This window comes from Schistocerca serialis, chromosome 2, assembly GCF_023864345.2.
Source record: "Schistocerca serialis cubense isolate TAMUIC-IGC-003099 chromosome 2, iqSchSeri2.2, whole genome shotgun sequence".
Taxonomy (NCBI): Eukaryota; Metazoa; Arthropoda; class Insecta; order Orthoptera; family Acrididae; genus Schistocerca; species Schistocerca serialis.
This window is the reverse complement of record NC_064639.1, coordinates 439,648,117-439,665,887: the sequence shown is the minus strand read 5'-3', so window position 1 is coordinate 439,665,887 and position 17,771 is coordinate 439,648,117. Positions and strand designations below refer to the sequence as shown.

The 17,771-nt window shown below is 41.7% G+C and overlaps 1 protein-coding gene across 1 annotated transcript in view; it reads right to left on the bottom strand.

The window, feature by feature from the left end:
- Positions 1 to 17,771, bottom strand: part of LOC126456044 (tolloid-like protein 1) — a 1,300,043-nt gene that overhangs the window by 75,807 nt on the left and 1,206,465 nt on the right. The window contains exons 12-13 of the mRNA XM_050091798.1: positions 8,907 to 9,127; positions 1,129 to 1,311 (exon numbers count right to left, since the gene is read on the bottom strand). Of these exons, the coding sequence (XP_049947755.1) occupies positions 1,129 to 1,311; positions 8,907 to 9,127 (404 nt within the window). The remainder of the gene's footprint in view (positions 1 to 1,128; positions 1,312 to 8,906; positions 9,128 to 17,771) is intronic.

Genomic DNA, 17,771 nt, shown 5'->3' with positions numbered 1-17,771 from the left:
TCGGAATCGCCAGGAACCTGTACATGGGGTTGACAACATCCATTACACGATTTGGAAGCCTCTTCTTGTGACTGAGTTGTTAACCCTCTGAGCCTGTAGATATTATTTATACCAGCTAATGTGGCACAAATGATGAATGAGACGGTCACCTATTCATATCATGTGGAAATATGTTGCCCTTACTGCTCTCTTCATGTCGCTTACACTGGATAGGTTCTATCTGATGGCCTTGCCATAATACACTTGAAAAGTGTCTACTATCTTCTTTGTTGGTCTGTTGTGTCCATCAACGTCCAATAGATGATCTATAAAACCAAAGAGTACATATAACACAGCCTTGTCCAACAGATAATCTATAAAATCATAGACCATATATCACCGACCTCTAGATGCTTTAAAGTAATCTACGGAATCCTTGTTCACCGAGCTAGCATTTAAGTGTTTCTTCAAAAAGTGGGCGTATCTTGAAGGTCGCGTCACACACTTCAGTCACTTCGGGTGAGATTTCATCACTGAAACTTTGGTAACTTACTGTCCTTGCGTTCTACTAATAAATAAAAAATAATTTGAAAATTGACATTTTCGGTAAATTTAATAAACGCTCTTCCCTCAAAGTATCAAAATCACAAAAACGAATTAGTGTTACAGTTGATAAAGCCGACTTCTCGGACAGAGTATACTTGCAACCACCGAGGCGAAATGAAGCGCCGTTAATGCACTTTCAAATACGGTACTATCTTTTGATATTTGGATTTCTTCTCTGGGTACCTCTCAGTCAAGTTAGCGCCTCAGCTATGGAGGCTGTCTTCTTGTTGGTGATTGTTACGAATAATTTAATTAACTGAAAACGAATTTGATTGTGTAAAAGAACCTTAATTAATCACTCTTTATAGACTTTCGGACTGTATATCTCGACGCATACGCAGAGCGAGTGGGCTAACCGAATACCGTTTCGGACTGGTACTTCTGTTTGTACCCCAACAGCTTATAATTGAGGGATCACGATCAGAAGGAATTTACTGTCAAGGTAGTTGCTTCAGTGCATCTGCATCAGGCGTGATAACACAGCTAACGCGAGCTCGGTAGGTGTGGACTGGGTGGATTCTCTACTGCAGCTACGGCCATTACCCGCAGGGTTGCCCTCGACGGCGAAGTACTCGAAGTTGAGCAGTATCTTGTGCTTGGGCCGGACGCTGATGTACCAGTTACACGTCTTGCTGGAGACGCCCCGCGACGGCCCGTCGTACTTCTGCGGGAAGTTGGGGCTCTGGATGACGCCGTAGTCGGAGCTGCTCACGTTCGACCCGCAGTCTGCAACAGATGGAGGCACTTTAGCACGGCTACAGTAAACTGCCACACACTCCTTACACTAAGCAAGAGTACGCATCCATAGATGCCGTGATCATTCTACGAGACTGTGATTGGTAGAACTTAATATGATGTCAAGTCACGGTAAATGCGCAACAGCTGTATTATTGTTCTAATATTTTTTACGAAAATCTGTTGTCATATTTGTCTTCACGATAACCTCCTGTTTCGCTCATATTCTAAGCATCTTCGGATCTGTTAAAACAAATGCAAAATATGGTAAGTTTGATTACAGATAATTAAACTGAAACACACACATGACAAGTATAATAATGGATACGATTTTTTCTTCTTTTTTACTCAGACATGTTTCGCTCATGTTACAGTATCATCAGTAGTCTTTTTATTTCTGTCAAATAATTCAAAAAAAAATTGCTGCTTATTGTCTATACATATACGAGGACGTGCTGGAAAGTAATGCCTCCGGTATTGCTGACGCAACTTGGAACCCTCTGCCGCTAGAGGGCTCAGAATTGCAGCGTGTAGCATGGCAGTGTGTAACATAGCTATGTCGGCGCGTGAGAAACAGCGTGCTGTAATCGAGTTTCTAACCGCCGAAAACATGCCCCCAATTGAAATCCTTTGAAGAAGAAAAGTGTACGGTGATAATTATATCGACATCAGTAATGTGCGTCGTTAGGTTGTTCGTGCTCATGATGATGGAAACGGTGCTTCTAACCTCAACGTGTGTGGCAGAGCTCGGAAAGGACGTCCGTGTATGATAACCGACGAGACTCACCGCTGTCAGATTGATAAACCCATTAGAGAAAATCATCGGACAGCACAGACACAGCTCTCAGGTAAGTGTGGCATATCACGGAGCGTGTACAGGACGTCATTGCGAAATTGCGGCGCAGAAAACATGTGCACGGTGGGTACCTCATACGCTCACTCCTGACATGAAACAAAGGAAACTGAACATTTGTCAACAATTTCTTTAGCGTTTTGAGAGTGAGTGTAGTAGGTTCCGTAACAACATTGCGACAGACGACGAAAGCTGGGTTTACCATTTTGACTCGGAGAAAAAAAAATACAGCATTAATGTAATCCTGCCAAAAGGTTCACCGACGCCGAAAATGTTCAAGTCATACCATGAGCAGGCAAAGTCATGCTCACAGTGGTCTGGTTTGTTCAAGGGGGGGGGGGGGGGTGCATTTGGAATTCGTGCCTAAATGGACCACCAAAACCCTGTACGGTAGTACAAGATCCTCAGAAACCTGAAAGCACGCATTCGAAGAGTTCGTCCACACATGCAGCATCCTTTCCTTCAGAATGACAGTGCCAGACCACACACGAGCGCTGCGACATCTGCAACAATCTGCCGCCTTGGTTTCTCTGCCTTCGATTATCCTCCATACAGTCCAAACTTGGCCCCATCCGGTTTTCATCTGTTTCCAAAATTTAAGGAACACCGTCCTCGACTTTACTTTGATAGTGACGAAGCGGTTAAAGCTGAGGTGAGGTTGTGTCTCCGTCACTGAAATCAAACATTCTGCAGTGACGGTATCAAGAAACTGACCTTTAGTTGGGAGAAAGTGTTCGTCACCAGGGTGACTATGTTGAGAAATAAATATGAAGACATGAAGAATAAAGATGTACAATTTTATAACGTGTGATTTATCTGCAATGCTTCAAGATTTTTCACATAAAAAAATCATTCCTCTCGAACAAGCAGTCAAAAGGAAGTCAAATACAGGTGAATTATTGGAGTCACAAATACGTTTTCCATGATCATTAGAGATGAAGAAACGTTTAATGGTGTCCCTCCGATCTATATGTACCACTACACAAGAGCATGGAAAGTTCTGAAGGAACGCTATTACTGTAAAAAGGTAGCATCTTCCTGGTCGGCTCACGTTCTCAACTCATATGAGTTCCTAAGAGACAATCTCCATTCCTTCCGAACTGACTACGCAAATGTAGACGAGATGTGGCTCAAATTCAAAGATATAGTAGCAACAGCAATTGAGAGATTCATACCTCATAAATTGGTAAGAGATGGAACTGATCCCCCATGGTACACAAAACGGGTCCGAACCCTGTTGCAGAGGCAACGGAAAAAGCATGCGAAGTTCAGAAGAACGCGAAATCCCGAAGATTGGCTAAAATTTACAGACGCGCGAAATTTGGCACGGACTTCAATGCGAGATGGCTTTAATAGGTTCCACAACGAAAAATTGTCTCGAAATTTGGTAGAAAATCCGAAGAAATTTTGGTTGTATGTAGAGTACACAAACGGCAAGACGCAGTCAATACCCTCGCTGCGCAGTGCCGATGGTACTGTTACCGACGACTGTGCCGCTAAAGCGGAGTTATTGAACGCAGTTTCCCGAAATTCCTTCACCATGGAAGACGAATGGAATATTCCATAATTTGAAACACGAACAGCTGCTAGCATGAGTTTCTTAGAAGTAGATACCTTAGGGAGTGCGAAGCAACTCAAATCGCTTGATACGGGCAAGTCTTCAGGCCCAGATTGTATACCGATTAGGTTCCTTTCAGATTACGCTGATACAATAGCTCCCTACTTAGCAATCATATACAACCTCTCGCTCACCGGTAGATCTGTACCTACAGATTGGAAAATTGCGCAGGTCGCACCAGTGTTTAAGAAGGGTAATAGGAGTAATCCATCGAACTACAGACCTATATCATTGACGTCGGTTTGCAGTAGGGTTTTGGAGTATATACTGTATTCAAACATTATGAATCACCTCGAAGGGAACGATCTATTGATACGTAATCAGCATGGTTTCAGAAAACATCGTTCTTGTGCAACGCAGCTAGCTCTTTATTCGCACGAAGTAATGGCCGCTATCGACAGGGGATCTCAAGTTGATTCCGTATTTCTAGATTTCCGGAAAGCTTTTGACACCGTTCCTCACAAGCGACTTCTAATCAAGCTGCGGGCCTATGGGGTGTCGTCTCAGTTGTGCGACTGGATTCGTGATTTCGTGTCAGGAAGGTCGCAGTTCGTAGTAATAGACGGAAAATCATCGAGTAGAACTGAAGTGATATTAGGTGTTCCCCAGGGAAGCGTTCTGGGACCTCTGCTATTCCTGATCTATATAAATGACCTGGGTGACAATCTGAGCAGTTCTCTTAGGTTGTTCGCAGATGATGCTGTAATTTACCGTCTAGTAAGGTCATCCGAAGACCAGTACCAGTTGCAAAGCGATTTAGAAAAGATTGCTGTATGGTGTGGCAGGTGGCAGTTGACGCTAAATAACGAAAAGTGTGTGGTGATCCACATGAGTTCCAAAAGAAATTCTTTGGAATTCGATTACTCGATAAATAGTACAATTCTCAAGGCTGTCAATTCAACTAAGTACCTGGGTGTTAAAATTGCGAACAACTTCAGTTGGAAAGACTACATAGATAATATTGTGGGGAAGGCGAGCCAAAGGTTGCGTTTCATTGGCAGGACACTTAGAAGATACAACAAGTCCACTAAAGAGACAGCTTACACTACACTCGTTCGTCCTCTGTTAGAATATTTTTGCGTGGTGTGGGATCCTCACCGGGTGGGATTGACGGAGGAAATAGAAAGGGTGCAAAAAAAGGCAGCTCGTTTTGTATTGTCACGTAATAGGGGAGAGAGTGTGGCAGATATGATACGCGAGTTGGAATGGAAGTCATTAAAGCAAAGACGTTTTTCGTCGCGGCGAGATCTATTTACGAAGTTTCAGTCACTAACTTTCTCTTCCGAATGCGAAAATATTTTGTTGAGCCCAACCCACATAGGTAGGAATGATCATCAAAATAAAATAAGAGAAATCAGAGCTCGAACAGAAAGGTTTAAGTGTTCGTTTTTCCGGAGCGCTGTTCGGGAGTGGAATTGTAGAGAGATAATATGCTTGTGATTCGATGAACCCTCTGCCAAGCACTTAAATGTGAATTGCAGAGTAATCATGTAGATGTAGATGTAGATGTATGAATGAGAAACATAAAGAAATATTCTATTATTCAGATCCAAGACATACTTCAATGTAACAAATTTCTTCTAACATGCCATAAAATGAAAAGGCAAAGATTTCAGAGTTACAAATGCGAGTGGCAGCGAGAACGTATCGTTGAAAGAGGACGTAGTATGAGATATATAAGAGCCGGTTTAGAGAAAAAATGGTGTTCACATTCTCGTTGATTCAGTGATGAACACAGTATACCGAAGAAACACATTTTCTTTGTCCCAAAGCTTCTGAGTAGCTTGAAGGCTAGAGTGAAGAAATTTACCGAAAATTCTGGTGCATCATTAATCAAACTAACGAGGCTCTTCATGCCATAAAGTTTGCTCAAACTGTTGTAGCTTCCATTCTACCTGAGACAGAGACTGCGTGCTGTTCATTGAGGAAAAGAAAAGTTACAGTATTAAGTTCGGAAGGTGAACGCCTCACATTACACCAACGATACCCCGTATGGCATTGCCGGGTCCCATTCGCTGTTTTAAGTTTTCTTGTGGACCAGTCTTAATAATCTGATGCCACGTCAAAAAGTAAGGCTAATGATGTGCGTATACATCCATTAGAAAAAAAGAAAAAGAAGAAAAAAGAAAAAAAAACAATGAACCGTACAAGGTGACAATTATTGAATTACATGAAAAAAAAAACTTAAATTAGTTAAAACTACGGCGTGCACACATTTTATTCAACATTTAAACGTCACCACAGATATTCGGATTTAGGTTATGACATGTTCGACATGCCTGGCATCCTTGGCGATGATGTGGCCGCACAAGAATAGCGAAATTCTGCACTATCCGCTGAAGTGTCGGAACATCGATGCTGTTGATGGCCTCCTGAATGGGTGTTTTCAGCTCAGCAGTGGTTTTGGGGTTATTGCTGTACACCTTGTCTTTAATATAGCCTCACAAAAAAAGAGTCGCATGCGTTCTGATTGGAAGAATGTTGCGGCCAATCGAGGCCCATGCCAGTGGCTTCTGGGTACCCCATAGCCGAATTGCGATCCCTGAAGTGCTGCTCCAGCACATCAAACACTCTTCTGCTTCAGTGGAGTCGAGCTCCGTCTTGCAAGAACCACATCTTGTCGAAATCAGGGTCAATTTGGACAATGAGGATGAAATCATCTTCCAAAATCTTCACGTACCGTTCGGTAGTCACCGTGCCATCAAGGAATATCTCACTGATTATTCCGTGACTCGACATTGCACACCACACAACCACACGTTGAGGGTGAAGAGACTTCTCGATCGCGAAATGCAGGTTCTCAGTCCCCAAATGCTCCAATTTTGCTTATTGACGAACCCATCCAAATAAAAGTGGCCAAAACAACAAGACGCGTACGTATGCGCATACTAATTCCCATAACGCCCCGCTGCGAACCGTGCAGTTTGAACATCCTAACGCAAACTTTTCAGAAGTTAATGACGCTTTTATTTCATATAGATCAATAATTGTCACCCTGTATATTATAAGTGAGCATAAAACGCTTTCGACGTGGGCATTAGTTTAAACAGCAACTACAAATCATCGCGCACTCACACTAGTGACCATAAAATAGAAGCCGAAGTGTTGTCAGTTTTATCCTGACGTGGTCACACACCAAGGAGCTCTCGCTCATATACATCCTTAAAGATATCAGTTATGTTGTGATAGTTCTTTCAGCGGGTACTGGCGTCCATGGGGTAGTGAGAAATTATTGATCCATATGATGAATTTATATATTTCCGAAGTAAATCAAGACAAGAACAATTACGCTGGCGATCTGCAAGATAGATTCTGAACATTTTACAGTGTATAAGTGGCAACAAATACTGTAATTGGTGTGACACACTCTATGCATCGCTGCTGACAGCACCTGAACTAATACTAAGCTATGGATTAGAATACAGCATCAGTCTTTTAGTAACTACGACTTTAATCAATATTTGTTATAATAGATGCAATCTTGTCTGCTTGACCGTGATGCATGTAATTTTTCCCGCTATACTAATATTATTGCGGCACAAAACACATACATGCATAACTTCCTAACATTTGCTCTAGTATTATGTCTGTTGTTGCCTAAATTTCGTTTTACATGTTCCACATGCCCGTCTTGCATACGTAAACATCGTCGTCGAAATCCCAACCACAGCGCTTATATAAAGTTAGGATAACCAACTTTCCGACTGCAGCTTTTTATTTGAACATCAATGTTTAATAATTGATCTTTAATTATCATAAAGTTTACTGTATAAACCATGTGCAAGTTCCTCCTATTTAGAACAGATGCAACTACTGTTACTAACGCTATAGTTACACCCTAGCGACTGGACTGGTATGAAATTCCAGCGAGCTGTCTAATTTAGGTTTCTTCAATTTAGTTTCCCTTTTTTTGTAGAGCGTAGATACTTAATGTCAATTTATTACTGTATTATAAAGTTTGAATTTTGTTAAACTAAACTTTATTCTGCGAATTCATTAGCTTTAGATTACAATCATTACATTTCTGAAATTTACTGTATGGAATACAACCTATTTAAACTACAAGATAACGGCTAGAAAAATCATCCATTTAAAAAATATATCTGGAAGCTAATAGCGAGAACAGCAGAAACAATTGAATACTGTAAGGTATGCCGAAATTATTGTAATTCTGTCAAAGACGACGTAGCGTTGGAATATTAGTTGAACGGATTGGACAGTGACCTGAAAAAGTTGTACATATTGCTTCAACAAAAGTGAAACAAAGGTAATGGAATGTGTGAAATAAAATAAGGCGATGGTGATGAGACTGAATTAAGAAATGAGAAACTAAAAGTAATAGATGAGTTTCTGGTATTTAGGCAGCAAAAAGAGTGATGATAGCGAAAGTAGAGAGGATAAAAAATGCGGATTGGTTATAGCAGAGATACCATTTCTGAAACTGAGGATTTGTTAATACATAGCATAATTTTGTATTTTAGGAAGGCTGTCCTGAAGCTGTTTGCCTGGAGTATTATCTCGTATGAAAGTGAAGTGTGGACGATTAGTACTTCGGACAAGAATGAAAAGAATAGCAGCTTCTGAAATATGGGGCTACAGGAGGGTGGCAAAAATTGGGTGAGTAGATCGAGTAAATAATGAGGCACTGAACCGTGTTGAGTTAAAGAGAAATTTGTGGCACACTGTGACCAAAAGAAGGATCGGTTGCTAGGGCACGTTCTGAGTCTACGAGAAATCACTAGTTTGGTTATGGAGAGAAGCGTGGAGGTAAAATATATAGAGGAAGACCAAGGTTCGAATAAGTAAAATGGCTGTAACTGAAGTAGGTAGCAATATTTATATAGAAGCTTTCATAAGGTAGACTAGCATGGAAAGATACCTCAATCCAGTCGTCTGACTGAGGGCCATAACAATACCGACAACAGTGGAAAATTTTCGAAGCTGTGTAATTATCTGAAAGAAAGAGATGAAGCAGCTACCTGTAGTTTGGGTAGCTATCCCGAATAGCGTAGTGCTTCCTCACGACGCCTCGTTGTAGGCAAGTGGTGATAGTTGTTCAGGCTGATAGCGTGAACGAGTGGTATACTACTTATTTGGCCGGCAGCGGGCACGCACCTCCGAATATGGACTTGGCGACCTCGAAGGTGTAGCGCGCCTTGAAGCCGCTGTAGACGCTCTCGCGGTCGGAGTGCAGCAGCACCCTGAGCCCGGCCGCCGCGCGGTTCGACTCGATGGGCCCGGGCGCCGTCATGCCGCAGTAGCGCCCGATCAGCTTCTCCGTGCCGTCCTTGTACTTGTTGTACACCTCCAGCCAGTCCTCCGTGCACATCGAGGACCTGCGCCGCCAACCATCAAGCTGTTAGTACCACACTAGCAGAGCGACTAGGAGAATCTTGCTAAACCGAAGCTCGAAATAAAGGTGGCTACAGTGAGCACGAGGTGTGCGGGGCCAGCGACAGGAGACGTCGGGAAAAACATACACTGACGAAAAAAAAAAAAAAATCTCGACACCAACAAGGAGCTGTGCGACATTTCCAGTCAAATTTTGCGCCAGCCACATAAGAGTGCGGTAGTAGCGTCAATATGAGGATGGCAATCAGGTTTAATTTAAGTACGCGCTTAACGGTTGTGGGCGTTAGTTATCTTTGAGATTGGACGTGGTGTTGTTGGTCGAGAATGCCTTTAAGGTGACAAAGGCGTCATAATGAGGACCTCTCCGAGCTTTAACGAGATTGTGTAATAGAGCTACGAGAAGTTGGGTATTCCCTCTGCGATATTGCAGAAAGGCTTGACAGTAATGTAGATTCTATACATGATTGCTCGCAGAGGTGGTCACCAGAAGTACGAGTGCAAGAAGACCGGGCTCCGGACGGCAAAGTGGCACTACCGAGAGGGAAGACCATCGTGTTCCGCGTATGGCTCCGGCGCATCATACTGATTCCGCAGCAGCAATTTGAGCAGCAGTCGGCACCATAATGATACAACGAACTGTTACATATCGGTTACTTCAAGGACAGTTCCTTGAAAGCGTGCATTCCACTGACGCCAAACCATCGTCATTTGCGATTTCAGTGGTATTAAGCGAGAGCTCATTGGAGGGCAGGATGGAGGTCCGTTGTGTTTGCTGGAGAAAGCTGGTTCTGCCTCGGTACCAGTGATGGCCATGTGTTGGTTAGGAAGAGACTAGTTGAGGACTTGTAACCAACGTTTCTGCGTGCTATGCAGCCGGCCGCTGTAGCCGATCGGTTCTAGGTGCTTCAGTTCGGAACCGCGCTATTGCTACAGTCGCAGGTTCGAATCCTGCCTCGGGCATGGATGTGTGCGATGTCCTTAGGTTAGTTAGCTTTAAGTAGTTCAAGTTCTAGGGGACTGACGATCTCAGATGTTAAGCCCCATAGCGCTCAGAGCCATTTGAACCGTTTTTTGCGTGCTATGCACACTGGACCTACACTTGGAGTTACAGTATGGTTTGCGGTGCGATTTTGTATGGCGGGTGGAGCACTTTCGTGATTATCACACGCACCTTGAGCGCAAATCTGTACAGCAGTTTGGTGATTCGACTTGTCGTGCTGCCATTCTTGAACGGCATTCCAGGGGGTGTGTTGCAATTGGATAACGCTCGCCCACACACCGCTGTTGGAACCCAACATACTCTACAGAGTGTCGACATGTTGACTTGGCGTGCTTCATCGCCAGATCTGTCTCAAATCGAGCACATATAGGACATCGACGGAAGACAACTCCAGCGTCATCCACACCCAGTGTTAACTGTTCTTGTGTTGACCGACCCAGTGCAACAGGCATGGAACTCCATCCTACAAAGTGACATCCTCCACCTGAACGACACAATGCATGCACGTTAGTATGCTTGCATTCAACATTCTGGCGGCTACGAAGGTTATTAATGTACCAGGAGTTCACATTTGCAATGGCTAATCTTGCGCTTACGTTAATCATTTAAATATGTTACCTAGACAAATGTATTCCCGAAATTTCATTGCTCCAAATTAATTATTTTTTTAGTGTTGCAAATTTTTCCGTCACTGTATTTTACTGCAATAAGGTGTCATGAATGATCATTTATTGACACTAAATGCTATTACTAACAGCACAGAAACATAGAAGCGTGCTGTTAATGAGTCAATATCAAGGTATCAGAGTAACGGTCTCCAGTATTTGCGAAAGGACGGCAACAGTTACGAGATTCCGCTGCTTATGATATCCTGGGTGTGTTGAATATCACATCAAAAGCACCATTTACCCTGGAAATCAAATACGCGTCTACTTTGACACGTTTTTATTGGGTCGCTTTCTTGGTTACCTGTCTGTTCAGTACAAATTTACTAATTGACTTTAACTTCCAGATGAACTAGAGTCTTCAAATTGTAAACTTAGCCCAGAACTGGATGACAATGCAATGCTAATTCTTTTTGTTGTCGGTCTGTTTGGTAGAGGGTGTGAGTGTGGATGAAAAAGTTTGGTGACGTAAACATTCGACTTCGCTGCAGCTCCGGTGCGTTTACCGGATAGTATGGGAAAGTGTTCCAGGCGGTACACGAGCAGACGTGCACGGATGAGCAAAAAATTAAATCTCATCAAAGTGTTTAAAATCCATTGGTAAATTTTACACACACAAGACTGAAAATGAGAAAATAATTATTGAAAAAATAAATTTATAGTACAACATGTTTTTAAATCGGACTAAAAAGTATAAAATTACTTCTCCTGCCACCATACAGGTTCCTAAGCTCGTCAGATAGTCCTGAAAATTGATGCTTATAAATTTTTAATTGCTATGACAATGTTTACGAGATTTATAATAAAAAACGTGAGGCACATGCAATAGATAATAGATGAATTATTCATGCATCAGTTACACGCATACGCCCCACGTTTTCTGTTATAGATCTTAAAAGTATTGTCGTAGCTATTAAAAATTCAGAACAAGAAATTTTCAGGACTGTATGAGACTAGGAATCTGTATGGAACTGGGAGAAATTCTTTTAGACATTTTAATCCTACTTAAAAACGTATTATATTTTTAAAAATTATTTAAATAATTATTATGCGTGCACTTCAAACACAGATATATTTCACAGCACGGTTACTGTACTCTTATACAGAGAATATTGTTCCCATGGTTCTGGTTTTTATAAATTCGAAATTCGTAAGTAACTATGTGAATGATGTATTTAGTTTATTGTCTTAGGTGACTAGTTGGTAAGTAAATCCAAACAAAGTACAGCATATAGTGTTTTTGTTATTTGAATACTTATGAGTCAAAAGATAATTTGATATTTACAGATTCTGTTAATTTGAGGAAATATGAACTATTTAGTTGGTAATTCTAAAACTGTATATAATTACGTGTTTATGTGGCTTTACATAGTGTATCGATTCTATAGGAATTTATTAACGTTGTTAGAGTTAGTTTAACAAGCATATTACTCAAGGATAAACAAATCACAGCAGTGCACGCTACTATGAGAGTGTTGTTCCAATAATGGATTTCATTATTGTTCAGAATTGTTAATGAGAGTTCTTCTCATTATGTAATACATGTCTCTTTTTGAACTCTTTCTAATTAATTTCATAAAAAGGAGAGCTATTAAAAAATGTCGCAGTTGCATTTAATACCCGTATGATTAACGTAAGTGCATGTCAGAATGGGACTGGTGACCGTCTGCTGAATTTTCGTAACTTGAGTGAAGTATCGTCTTGTTTTAAATACTCTACACTCGCTCTCTTCGGTATTCATAATTTTATTGAAGTTTAAATCACTATTGCAACATCGTGACAGTACAGGGAATCGTGTCGATGATATTATTTTATGTAGTCGATATTTTAGGCGAAAATTTCACTGGCAAAATTCCTCATTCTTTGTGAGATTAACAGGTACAGTTTAAAGTAAACAAACTCTTTACATTACTATAGCGCCTCCCGGAACCAGATATTTCCAACGAGGACATGTTACGTACCTCATGTACTAGCTGTTACACAGTCCCCAGATAAAGTAATCCACTTGATTGAGATTGCTTGAAATCGGGGACCAGTATGTAGGTTGGGTCGACTCACCTAGACACCAAAAAATGTCTGCACACCATAGCCATCCAGCAGTTCTTTGAAGTACATGCAGATGCACATGCATTAACAGCGCCATCCCAGACGTATTTAGCAATAGTTATGGTCCAGTTGACTGTTTCGTACAAGGCCAGCCGAGGCATTCACAGCATATCGTACTTTTTAATGTTCAGGTTAGCCTTATCCGTGGCGGTTATTCTTACTGGTACTGATACCACAGCGTATACGTGGCCTCTGCAGTATCGCGGGACTACGCTTATTCTGCATGCAATCCACATCACAGCCAAGTCACACCGGCAACCGGCTTTCTTATAGTCGACACTCGAAGGCTGCCTCGCTAAACACGGCCACCAGGCGGCGACCGAAGCGCCAGCAGCGGTCGCTGGCCCCACAAACGCCTCTGCTACGCCGGCCACGTGGCAGGAATTATCCTGGCACACAGGCCGGCGCGCGGGCCCTGAGAGGCGAGTTCCCTCCGAGTTGGCTCCCTGGGCTACGCGACAAATGCTTATAGATTTCGAGCTCACTCGGGACCCGTCGCCATTCTGTCACCACCGTCCAAGGCAGGGGCCCGAAACTAGTGGCCGACCAGCAAATTTGAAATATTTCAAGTTTTGTTCTTGATTCGGCTCCGACGGGCTTAGAATATTTTCCCATCGTGAGCTTTGACTCAGACAGGTCCCTTCCGGGTTTTGTTTCTGCACTAAGTGTGCCACGAACTTAATTTCGAATTTTTGTTTTCTTCAAAGCGAGGCCTTCTGCGTGAAGTACTGTTGGGTTCAAAGCAACAGAGTTTACTTTGTTCGTGACCGTATCAAAACTTGTTTCTGAGAAGAAAAATTTTGTTCTCTTACTTCAAATAAACTTGGTTTTCATTTACTTTATGCCCATCTGCTGCGGATACTTTAGCTTCATCCCTAAAGATTATGAAATGTAGGGCATCAAACTACTCATTCCATTGTTGCTGCAATCACTGACGTAATTCTTCCCGCAGTGCAAGGGCACTTTCAGATTGATAAGGGTGCCGGTATTTCTTGCCGAGTCATCGCGATACTCTACTGGGCCCAACATTCATCGCATGTGTAAGCGATTGCTACTTTTAGTGACATTCATTTCGACATGTATCAGACCTTGTACACAAAAGAAGGTGTGTTGGTCCTCCTCATATTAACACGTCCCTGTTTTATGATTGCAGCGAACCAGTCTCCTATAACCAGCAACAAACATTCACGGCGATGCATAATTATTATTGTTGAGAAGACGTTCCCTGCTCACCCTTTTCTCAGTGAGGGGATTTCTAAATACCTCTCCGTGCACGATTTGGATGTATACCAGATTAGCGAAAAAGCACAGGCACTGCTCCAGTGTACTGTCCAGCTCTGCGAACGAGACGAATACACCTTTGTCAGACCTATGTATTTTGAGGCGCTTGGAAAGGCATAGCTATCATCTGGACAACAGGCGGGCGATAACCATATCATGCGATTCGTACTTGTTTAGCCCGGTATTTGTACTCGCTGATACAGTGGACCCGCGAGACTGCCGCTGTTCAAACTTTCGTCCAGGCATCCAGATTTAGATGCTTCGTGGTTAAACAAAATGTCGGTATGGTCCCACTGGGAAGGTTACGTTTGATTTCCTCTCATATCCACACCCGATCCGAGCTTGTACTCAGTCTCGAATGACCTAGATGTCGATGGGACGTTAAGTTATAACAGTTTGAACCTTTTTTCCTTTTCCTTCTTTCCCCAGAGACATTTCACAGCATTTGCACAACTTGCAGAGTCATGGCAGCCGTCGCGTTCCACTGTCAGAACCGCCTACCAGGTTGCATTGATGCACTGAAGATCTTGACTGGCGTTGCCAGTAGTTCAAATGACGTTCTTGGTGAGATCTCCATTTAGCATAACCAGTCTTTCTGGGAAGCACCTGGTCCGAAAGTACTGAGAAAAAGTTGGAATGATCAAAATTTATTGAAACTTGTCAGTCACAGTCTTCGAGAAAGCCAGCAGCAGAATCTGTTGAAAATGCCACTAAGCTGCAGCCTTGCCTTACACGCTTCTTAAATTAACTGGTCTCTCTTGTTTTTCACTTTCGTGTTTCAAGCGTTGCCTTTTATTGACACTGAAGATCACTAGTCTGTCTTCGCTGTATGCCACAATTTCCTCAGGTTTCACAAGTCTGCCGTAACTGATAAAACCTTGCCCTGGGCTTCGAACTAAAAAGAATGAAACTTATCAGAGCTTTCATATTTAAAAGTTTAAATACAAGTTTTACTACGTTAGCTACATTTTATTCAGAATATAACGATTCTACTTGAATTTCAACTAGAAAAACTGCCCATGAAGGAGGAATGAATCAGACATACTCACATGACCCAACCATTGTGATTTGGGATTTCTACTGTTTTTTACAAGCTACGCCCGAGAGTGAAGTGTTGTTTCCTACTGACAGTGTACGGTTAATACCTTGCTAGTGTCTTCCGTAGTATTAAATTTTGTGAAAGGAAGTAAATTTGTATGGTTAATGTTTAATATCGTTATTGATATTCATATTTTTACTTCAGCAGTTTTCTTCATCAACGCTTTGGTATTTATACTTTCACGCCTTTATTCGCAAGCCAATGTACGATGTGTGGCCTAGGAACATAGCAGGCTTATACCGGAACTATTTTTTGTCCTTTCTCTTCCATTTGTGAATGATAGGCAAGAACAAATTCTGTCGGTATCGCTCTGTATATGCACGAGTTTTTCAAATATTACACTCGTGATCATGGAGTTTTGTTGAATAGTTACAGGACACACGATATCTGACTAAAAAAGCCTTGACAAAGCTCACAGATGCTCTTTGAATTTTCTCCGCTTCTTACAGGACACACGATATCTGACTAAAAAAGTCTTGACAAAGCTCACAGATGCTCTTTGCATTTTCTCCGCTTCTTCAACTTCGCAGACGTCACAGACAGATAACCAGTACCAAAAACTGGTCAAAGGCGAGTTTCCTACTTGTCCTCCTTGACAGATGAAATCCATTTCCTTAGGTTTTTTCTGATAAATATCTGTCCGACATCTCCTTCTCCACCACTATAAAAAGGTCTTGACAAAGCTCACAGATGCTCTTTGTCCTCCTTGACGGATGAAATCCATTTCCTTAGGTTTTTTCTGTACCAAAAACTGGTCAAAGGCGAGTTTCCTACTTGTCCTCCTTGACGGATGAAATCCATTTCCTTAGGTTTTTTCTGATAAATATCTGTCCGACATCTCCTTCTCCACCACTATAAAAAGGTCTTGACAAAGCTCACAGATGCTCTTTGTCCTCCTTGACGGATGAAATCCATTTCCTTAGGTTTTTTCTGATAAATATCTGTCCGACATCTCCTTCTCCACCACTAGATTTATTTAGGAATTCCACCTTCAATCACCCCGCACAGATATTTCGACCGAGCGAGGTGACGCAGTGGTTAGCACACTGGACTCGCATTCGGGATGACGACGATTCAATCCCGCGTCCAGCCATTCTGATTTAGGTTTTCCGTGATATCCCTAAATCACTCCAGGCAAATGCCGGGATGGTTTCTTTGAAAGGGCACGGCCGCCTTCCTTCCCCGTCCTTTCCTAATCCTGTTTGGTTTCTTCCCCAAAACAACCCAACCAACTCAGGTATTTCTACATACTTCACGATTGTAACTGATTGTTGTGATAGATGACAGATTGCGATGTCATACACTATGGAGATTTCTCGTCTATTATCTATAGCATTACATTTATTTATATTGTAGTTTAACTTATAGGCATTGTACCAAACGCTGATAATCTACAAATATTCCTGAATTTCGTAACAGTTTTTCAATGACGAAGTATTTCTGTGTAGAGCTATGTTGCCCACAGACAACCTCAGGCAGCTGCAGATGATTTTTTTCCTCTTTAAAAAGAAGTTGTAGATATGTAATTAGAACAATTTTCGCAAAGCTCGCTTTATACAAAAAAGAATAGGAGACATATTTATTTAATTAACAAAAAACTTTAGAGGGAAAAATTTTCTACAGTTAACAAATTTCGTACAGTTCTGAATACCTTTTTAGGTAGTTTTTGCAATACGTAAAATTTTTGATAGTTCATAACTATTGGGAGTAGAAAAACAGTTTTCTTATACGAAATTCGCTGTATGTTCAAACTGTATCAGTGACACCTCAATATTAAATGCTTGTTGTTTACATCAAAGTTTTAAAATTATATTTCTTTTTTCTCTTCTACGCAACTCCACAGATCTCTTCATCCGCATAAATACTTCATGAGCTGTCATGATTTCATGTTCCTCACTTCTTGTAGAGAGTATGTCATTGTAGAAACTTGCTGCATCCTTGGGAATGGAAAGGAAACGCTTTAACTTCATTACATTCTTCTTTTTTTCCACTTCTATGGTTCATTTTGGAAATAATGGCTGCACGTTTGAACGAAGAAATGTCTTTCTTCAAAACACCGCAACTTAAATTTGATCCAGAGAAATACGTCGTTTTAACAGCACATTGAATTTTACCATTGATTTGTCTGTAAGTTATTATTCCAACATTCCTCATTTAGAAAGGCATCGTAGACTTCACTATTTCATTAGCAGTCCGTTTGAACTCGTAGGAAAACCAGCCTTCTCTATTCTCCCCACACCAGCACCTTTCCAATCTTCGCTAGAATATTCCTGTATTCACAAGGTGATATGATATCTTCTTTTTCCCGACATTCCTTCTCAGCTCTATCGAATACACGAATCGGTGGCATGAAACTAGGTCCACGAATACGAGAATAGCGGGTAAGTTCAGAGGACACTGCAATGCATTGCATAAAACGTACCAGCATGTAGAGCATTATAGAACTCTTGAATCTGAAAAAATCCCAAGTTTCAATC